Source organism: Onychomys torridus, chromosome 9, assembly GCF_903995425.1.
Source record: "Onychomys torridus chromosome 9, mOncTor1.1, whole genome shotgun sequence".
In the NCBI taxonomy this organism is placed as follows: domain Eukaryota; kingdom Metazoa; phylum Chordata; class Mammalia; order Rodentia; family Cricetidae; genus Onychomys; species Onychomys torridus.
Genome location: NC_050451.1, coordinates 60,878,580 through 60,898,678, shown reverse-complemented (window position 1 = coordinate 60,898,678; position 20,099 = coordinate 60,878,580). Strand labels below are relative to the sequence as shown.

The window sequence follows — 20,099 nt, the reverse complement described above, 5'->3', positions numbered from 1 at the left end:
ACTATGACCACGGCAACTCTTATAAAAGAAAGCATTTAATTGGGTGACTTGCTACAGTTCAAAGGTTTAGTCCATTATCATCATGGTAGGACATGGCCACATGCAGGCAGACATGGTGTTGGAGAGAGAGAGTTTGACATCTTGCAGGCAACAGGAAGTGAACTGTCTCACTGGGCATGAGGAGCATATATGAGACCTCAAAACTCACCTCCACAGTGACACACTTCCTCCATCCAGGCCACACTTCCCATTAGTGTCACTCCCTTTAGGGGCCATTTTCTTTCAAACCACCACAGGGAACAACACAGGAAGAGCTGGAAGTGAGGGGACAAAAATGATGTAAATAAATACAATGTACTAATGTATGAAATTCTCAGGCGATTAAAAAATAATTGTAAAAAAATTCATTGAATTGCATCCCAGCTCTTTTATATCTTTATTGTTTTTAGGGGATATGTTTTATTTATTTGTTGAGAGGTCTTCCAATGTAGCCCTCGTTAGTCTGGAACTGGCTATGGAGACCAAGATGGCCTGTAATTCATAGACATGTGCCTTACTCTGCCTCCTGAATACAACATCATTCCCAGCTCTCCTTTTGCATATATTAATGATCCTGAGCAAATAAGACTTTTTTTTTTTTTTTTTTTTTTGTATGCAGTAGGTGTTACTGACTTCTGCCAACAGGATTTGATTCTATACTGAACCCTTCCTGTCCCCAGAATTATCATTAGTTAAAAAGGCTCAGCGTTAGTGATATGGTCCCTGTTTTGAATAATCTTTCAGCTATAATAGGAGAATATAGATGTATATGTGTTTCCTAAAACCTTTGTTAGGCTGGTAATCTATATCAAATACTTTTCTTGTAAGAATAAAAACAGGAGACTCATTGAGAGCATTATAGTTTATACAATGTACTTTGCATCACTGTGCATAAATTTTTCTCATCTTTGTCTGATTGTGACAAGTACAACAAACTTACATACATACCAGCTTTTTATTTTCAGGTATCCTCAACTATTTTGCACGGTTATCTTTATTTAACAGCATAGCCCGCAGTACCACTTCTTTAGTCTTATCACAACATGTTGACACACTACTAGCATTTTTTTTCAGGCAGGTTTGTCAAGGCTAACACAACTATTTATGCTATCACAGCTTATATACTATATGTGTACCAAGCACTGTTGTGCTTTGCAGGTATGGGTTTAATTTAGCCCTTAATAGATCCACATAAAGTAGAATAACTGTTATCTCTATTTTACATCTGAGGAAACTAAGATATAAGACTAACTTTTCAGGTCTTAAAGCTTCAAGAGTTCAGTGGTACAACTCCAGAGTCTGCCATGGCCTGCATGGCTTAGGGATTGACCTAGCTAGGGTGAAGGGGGATGAAGGAAGGACAGACACACCGCAGAAGTGCAGAAGTGCTGGGATTCCTGTGTGCTCTGCTGGAATATCAGCTTGTTTATCCTGGGGCCCCAGGGCAGAAGGGAGAGCTGGTTTAGCAAACCTCAGTAGAGGGCTCTGTAGGAACTGTTCTCCCTCAGGAGGACTCTGCACATGACACTTCCCTGCACACTCTGGTTTTAGCTGACAGTCCTTGGTTCCTGGAGTCAGTGCTCAACCCTAGAAGGTTCTGCCATCCCTAAGCCTGACCCAGGAAGGCCTTGCCATTCCTAGAAGTCTGAGATGTTGGGATCCTTGGCATGGTCTTGCTCCTGTAAGACACATTCACTCAGGACATCATCTGTCCCCCACAAAAGTCTGCCACATGCTACTGCTAGTGTGTAGGATATAGAGATAGTCAAATTAAAATAAAATATCAAATAATACAGAAATCTGTTGGAAAATTTTTTGTATAAGTGGCCAACAATATGGCTCACTTAGTACTGATGGGAATGGAGTTGTACTTCATCAGCTTAAGTGCAGTCGCTTAGACTTGATTTCATAAGCAGTAAAGGATTTTTAAGCAGAGAAGACACACTGGTTTGTTTTTAAATTCATGTTAGCAGTAGTATGGAGACCCACCAGGAGAATACTGGGATGAGTTTTACAGAAGGAGAGATGGTGGGTTTGAGAGATAATTGGAGGGATAAAACCATCAGAACTTTCCAGTTAATGATGTGAGATGAGTGGGGAAAAATAAAATCCAGCATTACTGTCCAGTTTCTGTTAAAATGGAGCCTTAAATTTCCATGGAAAATACAGACCATAGATTATGCATTGATGGGAAAATGACTGATTTGAATTTCTTATGAATTTCATATTATAGACCTAGAACCCAGAAGAAAGATCTCTTGAGGCACAGAATTGCAAGCGTTTATGAGTGTAAGTAAGGCCGTCCTGAGAGATGATGTAGAATAGCAAAAGGTGGCCAAGAACAAACCTCCAGGAAAACAACGCCCGAAAGAACAGAACACAAGCCAGTAAGCACTTGAAAGGCCTGCTGGAGATGGAAGATCAAGGATTGTATGTGAAGGAGAAGCAGGGATTCCTCAGCAGTGTTACTTAGATTTGTAAGAGACTGTCCCCAGCATAATCTCAGTAGAGTGGTCTGAGGAAAAGGTTTGATTGTGGTTGGGTAAAGTGTGATTTTTGAAGCCTTCTGGTTTTGTTTGAATCCTTGAAAAACCATTCTCTTCTAAAACAAGGTTTTCCATAAAATAATTTTGTTGGCATTATGTGCTCACAAGAGGAGGTTTGCCTTGTAAAATAGAAAACAGGAGACAACTGCTGGATCATTAGCTAGCCATTTGGATTAATCGAGTCACACCACCTTTTCATACTTTATCTAAAAATCCAATTATTGAGTAAGGATAAACATGAAAATAATGAGGGAAATTAATTTTATAACTGGAGTGGAACTGGCTTTAGACACACACACACAGTGCTGTCAAACAATGTTTAACTCCAATTCAGTTAGAAACTTTTGTACATTTTCATAAAATATATGAAAAGTCATAAACTAAGGAGATAATTATAGCCAGTTTAACTCAAAGGAGTAAGTGCCTAGAAAACTCAAATCTTACTAATCTATTTTTAAAAGGCAACCCATATAGAAATAAAAATGTAACATGAATTGATGTGTTCTTATTAATAGAAAACCAGGAGCCAGATATTGAGGTGAAAGCTGAAAGATCAGAAAAACAGAACAAAACACAGCCAACCTCACCTTACCAACTCCTCAGCCTCAAGAGAGAGACTTCCTGTTTACTCACGTCTTATGTACCTTTCTGTGCCCTGCCATCTTCCTTCCTTCCCAGTGCTGGGATTAAACGCATGTACCACCATGCCTGGCTCTGTTTCCATTGTGGCCTTGAACTCAGAGATCCAGACGAATCTCTGCCTCCCAAGTGATAGAATTAAGGGAGTATGCCACCACTGTCTTGCGTCTATGTCTAATCTAGTGCCTGGCTCTGTCCTTTGATCCCCAGATAAGTTTATTAGGGTACACAATATATTGGGGTATACAAGGAAAGATGAAAAACCAACTAAGTAATGTACAATAACAATAAGATAATATTGTCTAAATTTTACAATTCACATTCCCAGTAGTAGTGCTACTGAACTGACCAAGCCTCTTAGGCAGTGCTTGATGAAAGCAATATAAGTTAATTCATCAGGGAAGGATTTCACACTGCCCTTTAAAAAATAACAATTATATAATCTAAATCCAGAATTTCTCTTTCTGTTAAGAAAGATGCGAGTCATGACAACATACAGTCTGTTCTATCTCCACTTCTCCTTTGGTGATGTTAACAAGTCTCACAGAAGGATGCCCATTTATCACAGACAACAGAATTTACCCCTCGGACTAAATATGTCTTTGAATCCCAGAGTAGTTAAGCCTGTGGTCTCTTACATGAGGCATCTGTCCTGATGCCTCTTAAACATCGTACGTGAGCATATCCAAACCTGGGCGTCTGGTTGTGCCCAGGCCCATTTCAACTACTTTGGTGCTGATGCAAATGCCTGCTATAGATAATCTAGATCCAGTCCTTGGGTGGTTTCCACTCTGGGTCATGGGCTCTATAAAAATGCTTAACTTTAGTTTTCTCAAGTGTTGTACCATAGTCCCACAAGCAATGTGTATGAGTTGGATGAATTCTTTAGAGATATAATTTAGATAATGCCTTAAATCCAGCAATGTCTACCTGTTTCACTTATGGTAAAAGCCAAAGAAAGATCTGGCAGTGTTCTACAAGGCCCAGGGGAATCTTATTTCCCTGTCTTCCCCTCCACCTCTCTGGCCACGTTCTGGTTGTTGGGGGCGGGGTGGGGGGTCAGAGAGAAAGAGAGAGGGATGAAGAGAGAAGGAAGCAAGGGTTTCCAGAGGTGCACACCTCATGGGAGGAAAGCGGAAGAGAGAGCAGAGAGAGGAAGGGGCAGAGTTTTCCCTTAAGAATAGGCTTCTATGTCAGGGCATAGGGTGGTGCCAAGGGGCAGGATCACAATGTTAACACTGGTAACTCTAGTATTCTAGCAACTGAGCATGTGTGTCATGCCCCTCCTTTGGGGACTTTTGTGCTGGTTGATCTCATAAAAAATGATCTTTCCTTAGAAATCCATGTGACTCATTCCCACACTTAAATCTTTGCTCAAAAGTTATCTTCTCAGAGAGACTGACACTATTTTGAATTTCAGTTCTTAGCTAGCCCTGCCAAGCAGCACCTCTCTTTACCCAGCCATCCATCTGACCCTGCTTTATTTCTTTCTTCTATCATCATTTTTTACCCTCAGACACTAAAGTGTGTTTTCTGCATACACACTTGCAAACATACTACCTCCAAACATATGATTTACCACAATCTGATTTATTTATCATGCATTTATTATTTAAGATTTTAAAAAACAAGGTGGGGCATACATGCCAAGGCATGCATATGGGGTCAGAGGACGACGATTTGGAGGAGTCCAGTTCTGTTCTTCCACCATATAGATCCTGGGCATTAGATTCAGGTTGTCAAGTACTAACAGCAAACACCTTTACCTGCTGAGAATTCTAGTCCAGTGTTAGGAGATTTATCCATTTTCATTTACTGATCTATCCCAAATGCCTTAGACAGTATCCAGCATATGGCAGACAATGTTACAGAAGATAATACTATCTAATTTTATAAGCCTCAAAATTAAGCAAATTAAATTGGTTAGACATAGGGATTGTTTTATCTTTTAAATTTTTTTTCATGATACTAGAACCTGACCCTGGACCTTGTGCATTGTTACTAAATTACTACACTCCTCGCCTAGAAAAAATAAAGGCAAAGCCAGGCGGTGGTGGCGCGCACGCCTTTAATCCCAGCACTTGGGAGGCAGAGGCAGGCGGATCTCTGAGTTTGAGGCCGGCCTGGTTTACAGAATGAGTTCCAGAAACCCTGTCTCGAAGAACAAAAAAAGGAAGAAGAGATTACCTGTGGATAGTGGTGGCTGGATGGTGGCAAGGAGCACATAAGATGTTGGTTTCATTTTTACTGTGGGGGGGGGTCGCAAAAGGAATGGTTTCTGTGGCTGAGCGCAAGGTGAAGATGCAAAGGGTGAGCGCAATTAGCAGTGAAGAAGAGTCCCAGAGGAGGGTCAAATCAAGGGAGTGTAGAGCGTGGGTTGGTGATGAGGTGTGCTTCTGAGCACAGGTACATGGTAAGGAACCTTAGTCAAGTGTTGATAGAGCTCCAGATCTGATGTGGGATGGCAGCTTCTGCCAGTGAGTACAGAGCAGCTCTGTAGTCATTAGGAAATACAGGGCAAGCTTTGACCATTAGTAGGCTCCTGAGCAATTCTGACAGTGTTGGGAAAGTTGAAAATTCGAAATTTAAAACCACACTAACCTGCTGCCCCAGGCCTTGTCTTGCCAGGTTTGTTTCCCTCCCTCCCTCCCCCCTCCCCCCTCCCCCTCCCCCCTCCCTCCCTCCCTCCCTCCCTCCCTCCCTCCCTCCCTCTCTCTCTCTCTCTCTCCCTCTCTCTCTCTCTCTCTCTCTCTCTCTCTCTCTCTCGTTCACACTGGGCCTTTAAAGCAGGGCCTGCACTTTAAGATGTAATTATCCTATGAGGCAAACCTGCCTTTGTCTGTGTGTGCTGGCAAGTGACTTAGCTGCACTTGCTTCAGCTTCTCTGGGAATGACACCTCTACTCAGTTAACAAGCAGGAGACTCCAGATGGCCCCTCTGTGCTGGGTAATCACTAGTTTTGAAAGTCCAGGATTATAGTTTTACTTAGGATAACTATCAGTTATGGAGCAGCGCCAACCAGTGTACTTCATGCTCTGCTTTATCTGACTCCATTCTCCTGACAGTGCTGTGAGGCTGCTCAGTCGAACCTTTCCACAGGAGGCAGATTCAAAACATAGTGGTAAACTGCCGTGCCAGTAAATATTGGAGCTGATTGTAACATTCAGTATTGTCTAATACCAAATCCCGTTTCTCCACGTGCTGCATGTCACAGATCCCAGCCATTACTTTTATGTGTGTGTAAGCAGCTGATAATCTGAATTTACATGGTATCGTAAGTAATGGAAAGACCCTTCAAAAAAAAAAAATCTTAACTTTTTCCAGCTTGTAACTGAGTGTATGTCATTTTCTTGGTATCTGTTTTTGCATGAGTGGCTTATTTTATAAATATGAACAAGAATATTATCCTCTAAGCATCTTTCTTTAATGCCCAGAGTAAGTCTTATTAAGTATTTATTTTTTTTTAATCATAAAAAAGAAAATAAACCGGTAATAAAAGCAGAAGCCCTCATCAGCTTTTGAGGAAAAAAAAATAGCATGAAATATATTCCACCTTTAAGGAACTTGTCACTATGCCTATTGTGTGGGCAGTTCTTTGTGTATTATAGACATTCCTAAAGATTAAGCATGAACTGCCGATAATTGTACACTCACATTTGGGATCAAGGCTTTGAAATTAATTTTGCCCCAAACTTCGTAGGTGAAAGACAGCATCAGGATGGGTGAATAAACCGGTAAACACAAAAGGACGTGGTTTTCCATCAACACGTCTCCGTAAGGTTTATTCTGAGGGGCGTTTACATTGGCTCTTCAGGAAGGCGGAACGCGCTGCATTAAGGGAAGCAGCTGGAGAAGCCTTTTAATCCTTTGGTTTCAGTAGCTCCCAAGCAGGACCCTTTGCACTGTTTCCTCCTTTCCCGGTTCACTGTAGGTCATGTGATAACTGTCACGTGACTCGGTCAAAGGATCTTTTCCTCTTACCAGCGTTGAAGAAAAAAAAAAAAACCGAAACTGTTCTCCAATTAAAGCTGCAAACGTGTACTGCGCCGTTTCCTTGTTGGGTTTTCTTGTTCGCTGCTGCTCCTGTAGAGACAAAATGAGTGGTAAGATTTGCTGGTTTTGAGCATTCGCTTTTGTTTTAAAACATAGCAAGCTTTGTATTAACCTAAAGCCGTGCTGTGTGGTTTTTAATAGATGCCAAATTGTTCGCTATAAAAACACTCTAAATTGTTATGAGGTTTTGAAAATAGTACACTATATGTGCTAGACTGATTTTATATTTCACAGTATGCCCCATCCTGGCCTCTTGATTTTATTTGGGTTTTCTTTTTTTTAACACTGATCTGAAAATTGGCATCAGATAATTTGGAAGCCATTGTGCACGCCAGCGGTAAGCAGCCGGTTGCATATTTAATTTTAAATGCTTGGACAAATCTGTAGCTTTTTTTTCTCTTAAAAATGGAATTACTTAAATATGAATGTAGATTAACAAGGAAACAGTTAGCTTATGCTAGGTAAAATGAATTAGGCATTAAGATATTGATGGCACTTTTAAGAATTGGGGTGGGGAGTTTCTCACATTTAAGGCAAAAGATAATAGAATTGTACTCTCTTTTGCAGGTTTTTAAAGTAAGAAATAGACCCTTAAACAATAATGAAAGCACTCAGTGCTTTGGGATAGATTTTGTCCACAGCTTGTAAATTCTGAAGGAGTTGTTAGGAATAGCCACAGTTGTTGAAGCTTTCTTATGCCGAGTGTACATTGTATGCACTCCCTTATAAGCAGGTTGGACTGCTCTCGACACAACCTGCTCTGCTGCATACAAATTTAAGACAGTTTGTGGTTATCTTCTAGAACTTCCTGAATTACAAAGTATTGTTGAACTTAAGAGATAATCAGGCCTTTGTGTTAGTAAGTGTGCAGAGGTTTAGAGTTTTGTTACTGTGGACATAGGACAAGCAATATGGTGCTGTTAGCATTTGGATCTGAATATCAGTAGTGTGTTTATGAATTGGGGGTGTGGCAGGTTTGTGCTCAATGTTGAATATATCCCACCAGTATTTTAGATAATGTATATGGTACTGATAAATTGCCTTTTAAAAATCTAGCCATGTGGCATTTCTGCCTCCTGATTAGAAAATTTACTTGAATAGTTAAATGATCACATTATAAAGAAGTTTTTGTGCTACTTGTTTTGCAACTAAATGATGAATTATTTTAGCAGCTGTCCAAGTAAAATGTGAACTGAGTATGGAGATAAATGCCTGTAATAGTAGCATTCTGGAGGCTGAGGCAGGAGGATGGTGAGTCTGAGGGCAGCCTGGACTACATAGGAAGACCCTGTCTCAGAAGAAACAACAAACAGCACACAATGCAGTACCCTTTGAATTGTAACTGCAGTGTTTTATATAGTTAGCCTTACTTCTAGTAGAAGGAGGAGCCCACAGCAGCTGTGTGCTGCAACTGTAAGTGTTATCAGCTGGGAGTTACACTAGTCTAACGGCTAAACAGAAACAAAACGCCTGTTTTAATGGTTCTGAGTAAAGAGCAGGCGTGCTTCTGAAGATGCCTGTCTGCTTTATTTCCACATCACCTTCATCACTTCCTGTCTAATCGTAATGACTCGACACAAGATTAAACTTTGCAGTGGGTACAAAGGGCCTGAGGTCTAAGCTTAGTCCAGAGAGCTCAGCAAGGGATAATTTCTTTTATTAAGAGTACAAATACAATTTTCAATACATTCTTTGTTTTCCAACCAAGTTTCACATTTTATAAATAATGTCTAAGTCAGTTCTTAGAATTTGGAAGGCTAGTTTACTGGTTTATGTAAATTAGTTAATGAATAAAAAGGAACGTTAGTTAACAACTGTTCCCATTTCTCCAGAAAGTAGAAAAGTGTGTTTTGAATGAAGCCTTTCTGTCTAGAGATTTAAAGAGGCTCTCACAAGTGTTACTTAGTAAACTAATTTAAACTGTGTACCTACTTCCACTCATGTTTGTCAAGGAAATCAAAAGAAAACCCTTTAGAGGTGAGATCTAATGTCGCAGACCAGTTACCAGCAGTGAGAAGCATTGCAGGGTTCATGAGAAACGAAACTGTTAGTGTTTTTAATTCCAGCTCTACCACTTGGGCAGGCTGAAGTTCCCTCTGTCTCATTTTCTGTCTGGAAAATGGGTAATGACAAAAGTAGTTGCTTGATTAGATGATTATAAAGAGAAAAAAAAATCTCTAAAGACCTGGCTTATAGTGTTAGTGTTTACAGTTTGTGATTAAAATAATATTAGAGGAGGCAGGAGAGATGGCTCAGGGGTTAAGATCATTTGGTGCTTTTACAGAGGACCTGAGTTCAGTTTCCAGCATCCATAATTCCAGTTCTGGGGGATCCAACACCCTCTTCTGACCTTCTCAGGCACCAGATATGCATGTGGTGGATAAGCACACATAGGCAAACACACACACTTTAAATAAGTGAATAGATTCATTTAGGAGATAACATTCAGAAGAACATCCTATGTTTTGGAGCTGTGATGTTCTTGGTGGTAGAGCGCTTGGCTGGCCAGGCCCTGAGCATTCTAGCTCGTTGCATTTGCTGGGCGTCCTCTGGGGGCCAGTGTGCTGCTAGTTTTCTCTGCACAGACACACGTGGTGCACTACTCAAGTCTGCATCCCCCTGCTTGCTTTCTAGTAACCACACAGTCCTCACTCTCCCTTCCCGCTCTTCCATCCCTTTTCTTTGCTCTCCTACTGACCTCCCGGGATCCGGTTACTGTTTCCTCTCTTCCTGCTTCTCTCTTGTCCTCTGCTCCTCCTCCTTTCCCACCCCTTTCTCTTCATTTCCCCTCATTTGCCATGACTTAGTGTTTTCCTTCTCAACGTCCATTATCTTTACCACTCTCTTTCTCTTTCTTCACTCCCCCCCCCCCACCCCACCATCCTGGGCTGCTCTGCCCGTACCCCTCCCCCTCCCAAGAAAGGCTGGAATCCATCTGGATTTGCTGGAACCTGTTCTTCAGTCCTGGTGACCTGACCGGTGGAAACTTTCACCTCCCCCACTGGTTTAAATTCTGCATATAAAAGGGAAACCACCCCCACCCCCCCCCCCGCAAGGCTTTTTTTTTTCTTTTGGACCAGATCGATCTCTCTCTCTCTCTCTCTCTCTCTCTCTCTTAAAAAAAAAAAAAAAAAAAACACCAGAAAACTGTTCCTTTCAAATGATTAAAAACTGTAAAAGGCAGAGCGCAAGGGAAGTTCAGGTTTCTTGTTTACAGTGTCTCTGTGTTTGGAGAGACCAAACTTGTCTGAGGAAATGAGCATGGCCATTCCTCACATGGTGGACAAGCACACTTGTGAGGACTTGTTCTCAGCCCCACAGACAGGACCCTGCTGCACTGCTCAGAACCTTGCAAAGAGCCTTCCTCTGGCTACTCCCCCTTCTGCTTATTTTGTTGATTTGTAGTGTGTGTGGGGGTTCCTTTTGTGTTTCTAATTGATTTTTTTTTTTAAATACAAAGTTCGATTTGATTTTCCTACTTGCCCAATCATTAGAGTCCCATGGGGTATTTGTACAGTAAATACAATGATTTGAGATTATAAACCAACTGAGCTTTTCTATTGGAGAGCCTGTAAATCTTGGGTTTTAAGTGTTACCCAGGTTAGTGTAAGCACTGGGCAAGTTTGAGAAATGTAGATATACTTGAAAGATAATCTGTACACTTTATAAAGTAAGCATTACGTAAAAACTTAGTTACATATCCTACCTTAGTTATATAAAAAGCTTGATAAAAATATAAAGTAAATGTTATATAAAAATTCAGTAACCTTAATTTTTTTCCATGGTATAGTATTACAGCACTGTTGGCTCACTGTGTAGTGTAGGTGAAGCAATCATGTTGTTCTCCACCTTGATAAGCAGCAATGCATTATTGTGCATTTCTCTAACCCATTCAGGTCCTGCTCAGGTTCCAATGATGTCCCCAAATGGTTCCGTGCCTCCTATTTATGTGCCTCCTGGATATGCCCCACAGGTATGCTTTTTGTGTTACATTTCTTTATATCTGTATCTAATGATACTGTTGTTCTCTTTGACACTGACTCTGGTGAAAATATGCTGTTAAAGTTCTTCAGTATCTTCTGTAAATTCATTTAAGATACTTTATTACATTTGGAAAAGAGGGAAAATACAGTGATAGTACTTACCACTCAGAGTTGCCTTTGGTCATTAAATTACAAAAGAAAATTTCGAGTTTTGTCTCCTTGTGTATACCAATTGTGTAACTAAGTTAAGTTGCCTGCACAGAGCTCTCTAGACCGTTGACTTTAAAGAAAGCCAGGGTAGTGCTTCAAGCCGTGTTCCATGTAAGGGATTTTGGGTATTGCCAGTAATCATATGGACATGCTGTGGTGAATAGAATTTGTTGTCATGTCTCCTTGCATAATCTGGGCTGGCCTCCTGAGAGATGGATTGCAGGTGCATAACACTATACTTGCCTCTCATAGAAGAGCACTTAAGTCTTCAGCCCTGAGGCTGAGGAGCTCACTGCCCATCCACACCATAGCCTCACATGAATTGCCACGCTCTGACTTAAAGAATGAAGTATAGCTATACAGGCAAATGGAATTCAGTTGTAGAACTGAAGTGTTCATTGTTGTCTTGGTTAAGATTTTTATTCTATGAAGAGATACCATGACCACAGCAACTCTTATAAAGGAAAGCATTTCACTAGGCTGGCTTACAGTTCAGAGGTTTAGACCATTGTCATCATGGAGGGAAACGTGATAGCATGCCTGCAGACATGATGCTGGAGAAGTCATTTAGAGTTGTATATCCAGCCTCGGGCAGCAGGAAGAGAGAGGCACTAGGCCTGGTTTGTACATTTGAAACCTCATCTTCCAACCCCCCCAACACACACACACACACACACACACACACACACACACACTCACTTTCTTCCAACAAGGCCACGCCCACTCCCGAAGGCCACGCCTCCTAATGGTGCTACTCCCTGTGGCCCTGGTGGGGTTCATTTTCATTCAGACCACCAGTGTCTTCCACTACTGAGTTTCTTTGTGGTTTGTGTTCATTGCGTCAAATCCCTATTAGGGAATAATCATACTGTCGTCAGAAGACAGTATGTCAGAAGAACCAAATTTGCACTTAGCACCCTTCAAACCTCTCCTTCCTTCCTTCCTGGCTCTAGCAGAATCTTGAGAGGATATTGTGGTGGGTTCTTGCTTACTTTATGAAGCATGCCTCTGTATGATAGCAGAAATGAGTATGGGGAGGAAAGAAGTAGCCTGGAATTGGGAGTCAGAAAAGCTGGGTTCTTTAATCTCAGACCTTTGCTGGCTGTTGGCTTTGGGGCATATCAGCTTTCTTGACTCTCAGTGCCCTCCTTGTAATAAAGTGAAGACACATGAGATGATGCATTTAAAAGTATCCTGTAGTCTTTCTAGAATAGCCTGGTTGCTATGACTACTTTAGTTTCATGCATGGAGCCCTTCATTTATTAGAGTTTGCATCTGCATACAGGTTTAACTAACATTCTCACTCTGCGTTCTAGACCTAAAGGCTTTTTTTCTGCCTGATCTCTGGGACCTTTGAAAATTAGACAGCATTGACGTGATTTACTCCAGATTGTGTTGATATAATGTCTGTTTCTTCTGCTCTATTGCTCTTTCTCAGAACTTTGTTCACTTATACAGAAACTGTTCTCTAGCATAATTCACTTCAAACATTTACTAAGTGATATTATGGTCAAAACAGTGGTTCCAGTTCTGAGGTATTCTTATAGACGTGGTTGTTTGCATTTGTTGGTGGTGGTAGTGGTTGTTCATTTGGGGTTTGGTTTTGACTTATTGAGACAAGGTTTCACTATGTAGCTTAGACTGGCCTTGAAGTCATGATCCCCTTGCCTCTGCCTCCCTAGTACTGAAATGAGGCACTGTGGTAGGTCTATGCTCTCACCTTACAATACTTGCTTGTTTTTATGACAAAGCCACAACCTTCTCATTTCACTCAATTGTGAGTATAGAAACAGATTTTCCAGACCTTTCCTGGCCTCTCCTGGATATCATGTTTATCACCGTTTGCTAATTTTCTTTCTTAGGAAGATGATGAGGTTTAGCAGTTCTTATACATCAGTATTCTCCAGAGTAGTACTGCACGTCAGCCACTCTTGAGAATGAAAGAGGCAAGACTCTACTTCCCTCTGAAGTTTACAAAATTGTTGTAGGGAAAAGCAAACAAAAAGCATAGACAGTGGGCATATTAATATATTAAAAGGAGAGCAAGGGCAAAGTGAAAATAGCGTCAAGCTGGTTGTATTTTAAAATAGCATGGTGGAGCAAGCCACACAGAGGTGTTATTTAAGCTGAATCTAAGAAAAGGTAGGCATTTGCCTTGCTTTTATCTGTTGAAAAAGGATTCTAGAAACAGAAACTGCTGTTGCTGATGACATAAAATGAAGATACATCCCATGCCTAGGAGCAGTGAGGAGGCTAGTGGAGCTGAACAAAAACAGTGAGGTCAAAGTTAACTAGATCTATAGGCACTCTAGTCATTATACCTTCAGTACCAAACGTGTACCATAACTACTTAGAAATCAGTCCATCATCTAGACTGAGAAACTACAATGACTCCTTAGGGCACCTCCTTGGTCTTTCTGCTTCTTTGCTACAAAAGCCTTCTGTATATGGGCTTGTCTACTCAGCAAAGTAAAAATTTCTTGATGTGGTTTGCCTTGGACCCATGTTCCTTTGATACTTCCAACAGAACTCCACTTTTTCATGACCTCTGGTACTTACTGTTTTTCTTCGTAATTTTACTAAAGCTCTTATTTAGAGAATATTAATTCCCCCCTTTTAGAAAGTTTTGTCAGTCTTTCAAGCCCTAGATCACGTTATTTGTACTATTTTCTACTATTATTCCCGTGAGGTCTTTGGTTCCTTGGAGATAGGAGCTGCCTTTTAATTAATTTCACATTCTTGTACTTAGATATAGTAGATGTCCTATAAGTATTTGTCAAATAAATTGATGAATTTTAATCATAATCTTTTTGGAAGGATTGTAGGAAGCTGGTGAATTTATCACTACTATGATCTTAATTTAACAATCAAGGTTATCTCTAGGGAATTTATCAGTTTGAAGTATATGAGGTGTTCCAAAAACAAAAATTCAGTCTTTTGAAATATTATAAGTATATAGTAAGACTGCATTCCCAGGTTCTCCTCTCCCTGTTAACATACCTGCATTTTCTGTGACACATGATTTCTAATACTAGAAAACATTATTGAGATCTACCTTGTACTCACAGCTAAGCACTTGACACATTGTCCAAACCCTGACACATGAGCCTGGTGCTAGCAAATCAGGAAGCCAGGAGTAGATGGAAGAATTGAGGCACATGCGTGGCTATAAGAAAATGCAGCTTGTGTAGTTTGGCAGAAATGAAGTGGCACACACATTAATAACCACCGTCGTGTCTCCTTTTAGCACGTTACGCTCTGAGCAACCTCAGTTGTTAGATTCCTAGTATGTCTGTCCTTAAAAAGCAGGAAGAAAGCCTCGGGCCAGACCAGCGTTTAGGAAAGATGCTTTGTGGTCAGTAAGTCAAGACCACATACCTTTCTCCTTGATGGGTGTAGCTCTCTCTGGAGCCTGCCCCTCTGTTAGGTGTAATAAGCTGCTAATGCTCTTTAACAGGAAAGGGAAAGGTGTAAGAGACTGGCATACATCTTAGAGGCAGAAATATTGCCAACTAAGTTAAGGTAGCAAATGGAGAATAAAGTAAAAGGATTGTAAAGTTTAACAAAGTAGATTATACACAGAAAGCCAATGGCAACAAGAACAGAAGAAACTGCAGTTCACTGGCAAATATCCTTAAGAACCTTGTGTTGCAAAATGGGCATCTGTCTGTTAAGGAAGCCTTCTGATGTCAGTCACTGGCCTCCATGTGCCTACGGTCTTCTTGAGCCAGACATTGTGCCTCAGAACTAATTCAGGGCTTGAGGAGTAGAGGCAAGACGACCATGCTCAAAGCTAGCCTGGGATATAAAGCAGACCTCTCTTAACTGCTATTGCTTTGGTTTGTTTCAGTGGCATGGTGGTGATTGTTCAGATGAGAGGGCTCCTTTGGGAGGGACTTGTAGATTTTGTAAAGTGGGGAAAGACCCACGTTAGCTTAATTAGAAGTTTCAAGTTTCTCCTTTAGCTGTGCTTGCTGTTTCAGTTTGTATTGTGTCAGCAGCCAGCACTGTGTCAGTCCATTCTTCCCAGCTGCTAGAGCCTAGCTGATCCTGGTGCTGTCTTTGGTAAACAGCCAGATCGAAGAGCAGGGTATGGGAAGACTAGAAACTTAGAGGGTTCAGATGAGGATGACAGGACGGGGGCTGTGCTGACTTGCTGACATGTATGTGTGTGCACTTGGTATGTAAAGTAAGGATTTCTTGATAGAATGCTCAGGTACTAGTCCTGCTCTTTAAGAACTTCAAGGAGCTTGGTTACCAAGTATGGGGAAGAAGCAAGGATTTGAGGAAGTTACTTACCCTTAAGAGTCCAGTATGGTGATGAGGAGAGAAGAAGTAAATTTTCTAGTTGAAGTAAATATTATATTTCTAATCATATCATTTCTTTAAAAAAATCCAGTGCTATTCCAGGTACTAAGCGGGGAAAAAAGCAAAACAGATTTACCTTAGACTTTTATTGTGGCCAGGAAGGCACATATCCAGTATAAAATGTCAGATACTGAACACAACCTTTCTGTCTTCAATAGAGGAAACAGGGCTTTTTCCCCAATTAAGATCGTGTCTGTGGTTAAGGTACACTGTGATGATATGCATCTGTGTTTTCATTTTTACTAACAGACTAATGTAACTGCTTTTCCTTTACTCCTCCTTGCCAGAGCACCAGCTGATGTGAATTCAGTGTCTGAATGTTGGCTTCTGCTTAGGCTTCCAGAGACTTGAGGCGATTTAAGATCTCCGGGCCTTGCTCTGAAGTTACAGTTGCCTAAATCATTCATTCAAGTGCTGGAGTGCTCTGTGTCCTTTGGGTTCTGGTCCAGCTTTTTGGTTTTTGTTTTTGTTTTTGTTTTTGTTTTTGTTTTTTTGATTTGGTTTGGTTTGTTTTTCCCAGTGGCATTTTTGGCATTTTGTTTTTTAATTGTGGCAAAATACACATAGCATATATTTATACCAACTTAACCATTTTTAGGTGTATGACTCAGTGGCACTGAATACATTCACATTCCATCATCCATCCACAGAACTCTTCATATTGATTACAATTAAAGCTGTGAACCTATTTAGTAATAACTCCCCACTCTCCTCCCAGCTTATCCTCTGCTTTAGTAAGAACATGGTATTAGGAGCCAAACTGCTTGACTTCTAACATTAGCTCCTGCACACTGCTACCTGTGTAGCCCTGGATAATTTATTTAACATTTCTGTGCCTCGATTTCTCCATCAGAAAATAGAGATACTGGTATCTCATTTATCGTATTGTTATGAGAATTAAATAATTTGTATTGTTCTCTTGAGAAACTTAGAGATTTACCTTCAATAAAACATTCATGGGAAAAATTAGCAAATCTGTGATGTGATGAATATTGAAGAAGAGACCTGGAATCCGTGGAATAGAAACTATAGGAAGGAGAGACAACTAAGACTGGTAACCTGGAAAGGGTCCCTGGAGAGGAAGTCAGGGAATCAAGCAAACTCTCCCAGTCCCACATGTGCTCTCGTCCATGATGTCCGTTTATAACAGAGAAGAATTTAGCATCTGCTGGAGTCCACCAAAGGTGCTGTCCTAGCGTTTCCCTTCTGTGTCATATCGGTATCCTCCTTTACTGGATCACACTTAACTAGTATGTCAGCAAGTTGGTGTTCTCACAGTGAAAACCAAATGTCTGCATCTACAGTATTATCAGCTACAACCCTATTTCTGTATTTCCCTTTGCAAGACTTTCCAAAGCTGTACTGTTAGCTCATATCCTTCTCTTCACTTTCTCTTTTAAGCCCACTCCAGCTAGTTTTGCTTCTGGTTATCCGAAGACTGTTTTCATGGGGTCGCAGTTATAACCCATTAGCTAAATCAGTGGCCAATTCTTATTTTCCATATACCTGCCCTGTTAGCTTTTGACACACTTGAGCCTTCCCCCTTGACACATTATACAAAACTTCCAAACTCTGCACAGGAATATGGTTTCCTCCTGATACACAGGCTGCCCTTAGATCTTTCTGGAACTACAAACTGATTCTTATTGGTCTACTAAGTATTTCCACTTAGATGTCTTAGAAATTTACAAAACTCTCATCTCTGAATCCTAAAACTCTAAATGCTAAATTCCATAAAAACTCACTTTCTCTGTTCCTCATTCTTGCTCATCATAGTCAGTGGAACACAGTCTTGTCCCATGTGGAATCCTCAGCTAATTCGCCTTTAAATCTGCAAATGAGGGTCATTTCTAGCCTGCCTCCTGCTTCCACCCTGGACCAACCCCCTGTAGCTCATCCTGGCCTGCCATCAGCTTTTGCCTGGTGACAGTGGTGGCTTTCAGAAGATTCCCTGCTCTTCTTTACGTCTCTGTCCCAGTTCAGCAGCCAAAGGAATCCTATGATATAGAGGCTTGCATCAAGAGTCCTAGACCTGCTTCTGTAGATATTTTCTCTGGGTGATTTTTACACGGCAATTGTCCCCTGTGTTATAAGACAGTTGCAGCATCCCTGGCCTCTGTACCCTACTTAGACCCTAAAATGTCTCCAGACATAACCAAATGTACTCTAGAAGACAGAATAGACTCTGGATTAGATCTGCTGCATAAGATTCTCCTAAGTTATCCATTTCTTCATTTTTCTCAAAAACTTTTTAATGAATGAAAGAGGTAATGTTATATCTGGATTTGGATGGATAGATAGCATTCCCATGTTTATAGATTAAGAGGAAAATAATCTTAGCAGAAGTATAAGATACAGAGTCATATAAGTCATTGTCAAGAACATCGTGACTGAAGTTAAAGGTTCAGGATTTGGTGAAGAAGAAGTATGATTAGGAGGGTTGAAGGCTGTGGAGATGGCTCACTGGTTAAAAGCGCTTGCCACAGAAGCAAGAGAATTGAACCACACCATGTAAATGCTTGGGAATGCAGAATCAAGGGAAACTGGATAATAAGACGAGGTGGTCACCAACCTTTGCATTTGACTAAGAGAACCTGCCTCAAAATAATAAAGTGGGAAGAACAAAGATCCCTAGCATTAACCTCAGGCCTCCACAGGGACACACACATGCACCCCCACCTATGCACACATGAGAACATGTATACATACAGACCACACAAACACATTAAGAGAGACAGAGGTGATTGGAACAATACTGAGAGCTAGTTGTCTTCTAGGAATTACAAATCTGAGAACGATGTAGGTAAAAGTGTTTAGTGGCAGATACTGGGGTTCAGTTCACTCAGGATCTCTTTTAAGCTCTCTCTAATGTGCCTTCTTCTAGATTTGAGGCTGAAAAAGCTATACACCACTCCAGATTCCTTCAAGTCAGGTTCCAGGTAGAGCTCAGTTTCCATTTGTGCTATACATGATGTACATTTGCTGAGATTTCAATTCAGAACTGAGTTAAATAGAAAAAAAGGCAGATTTGAAGCATTCATTTCACTGGAAGCAGGATAGTGGTACAGACCCAGCAGGGCATAGAAATAACACGTATTAAGTGATGGCCACGTGCCTTTAATCCCAGCACTCAGGAGGCAGAGGTAGGTGGATCTCTATGAGTTCAAGGCCAGCCTGGTCTACAGAACGAGATCCAGGGCTGCCAGAGCTACACAGAGAAACCCTATTTCGAAAAAACAAAAACAAAACAAAAAACAAACAAACAAACAAAAAACAAAACTCTGGGGGCTAGAGAGATAGCTCAGTGATTAAGAGCACATTGGCTGTTCTTCCAGAGGTCCCGAGTTTGATTCCCACAACTACATAGTGGTTCACAACTGTCTTTAGTGGGATCTGATGCCCTCTTCTGTAATAAAGGCATACATGCAGATAGAGCACTCATGTACGATAGATAGATAGATAGATAGATAGATAGATAGATAGATAGATAGAAGTAAATAAATAAATAGCATGTATTGTGCTAAATATATTACATACAATGAATTCATTTGGGATTCGAGTCCAGGATCCTAGACAAATCATATCACACTTCGACTAGATAAATCTTTAACCCCATTAAGGCTCTGAAACATAGGTTGATCGGTACCCAAAGAAATACTATACCTACCAAACAAATACTTAGGTATAAAACTTGATAGAAGTGGATTTGTCTTTAAATTAGCACTTTGGTATAGTAATATTTCTGTTTTCCTGAAATGCTGGATATTTGAGGGAGGATTTCTAATATTGAGATAAAAATCCTATACCTTTTAGGCATTCCTGTGTCTTTTAAGGTCCTGAGAGATCCACGGAATTTATTATTTTCTTGAAAATTGATTCTCTGAGGTGTAATCCTTTTGGAATGTGGCAGTGTGTGGTGAGGCACATTTTGCTGGTTGATTGTTGGTTCTTCAGACCAGATATCAATGTCCAGACCAGGCTGATCTGGAACTCTGTGATCCTTTTGCCTCAGCCTCTGGGTACTTGGATTTCAAGTATGTAGCACCACACCCTGCTGTGTTCCAGAGAAAGGAAAAGATAGTTTTTAAGTCCCAGTGTCACAGATGCTTTTCTTAACGAGGCCTAAGATATCCGGTGCTCTTTGGTCTTCCTGCAACTTGTTTTTGATCCACCCTCAGCCATGATATAGAAAAGGAAATTCCTGACCCCATTATGCCTAACCGTTAATGCATGTAATACATGTCCGTTCATCATGTAGCCA

At 40.8% G+C, this 20,099-nt stretch overlaps 1 protein-coding gene across 2 annotated transcripts in view; it reads left to right on the top strand.

The window, feature by feature from the left end:
• Fndc3a (fibronectin type III domain containing 3A) overlaps positions 1 to 20,099 on the top strand; it is a 159,773-nt gene that overhangs the window by 101,388 nt on the left and 38,286 nt on the right. The window contains exons 1-2 of one of the 2 annotated variants that reach the window (XM_036198940.1): positions 7,223 to 7,327; positions 11,174 to 11,250. In XM_036198940.1, coding sequence (XP_036054833.1) covers positions 7,321 to 7,327; positions 11,174 to 11,250 — 84 coding nt within the window. In that variant the 5' untranslated portion in view covers positions 7,223 to 7,320. Of the gene's footprint in view, positions 1 to 7,222; positions 7,328 to 11,173; positions 11,251 to 20,099 lie in introns of those variants that run through there. The other variant, XM_036198939.1, reaches the window with a different exon arrangement.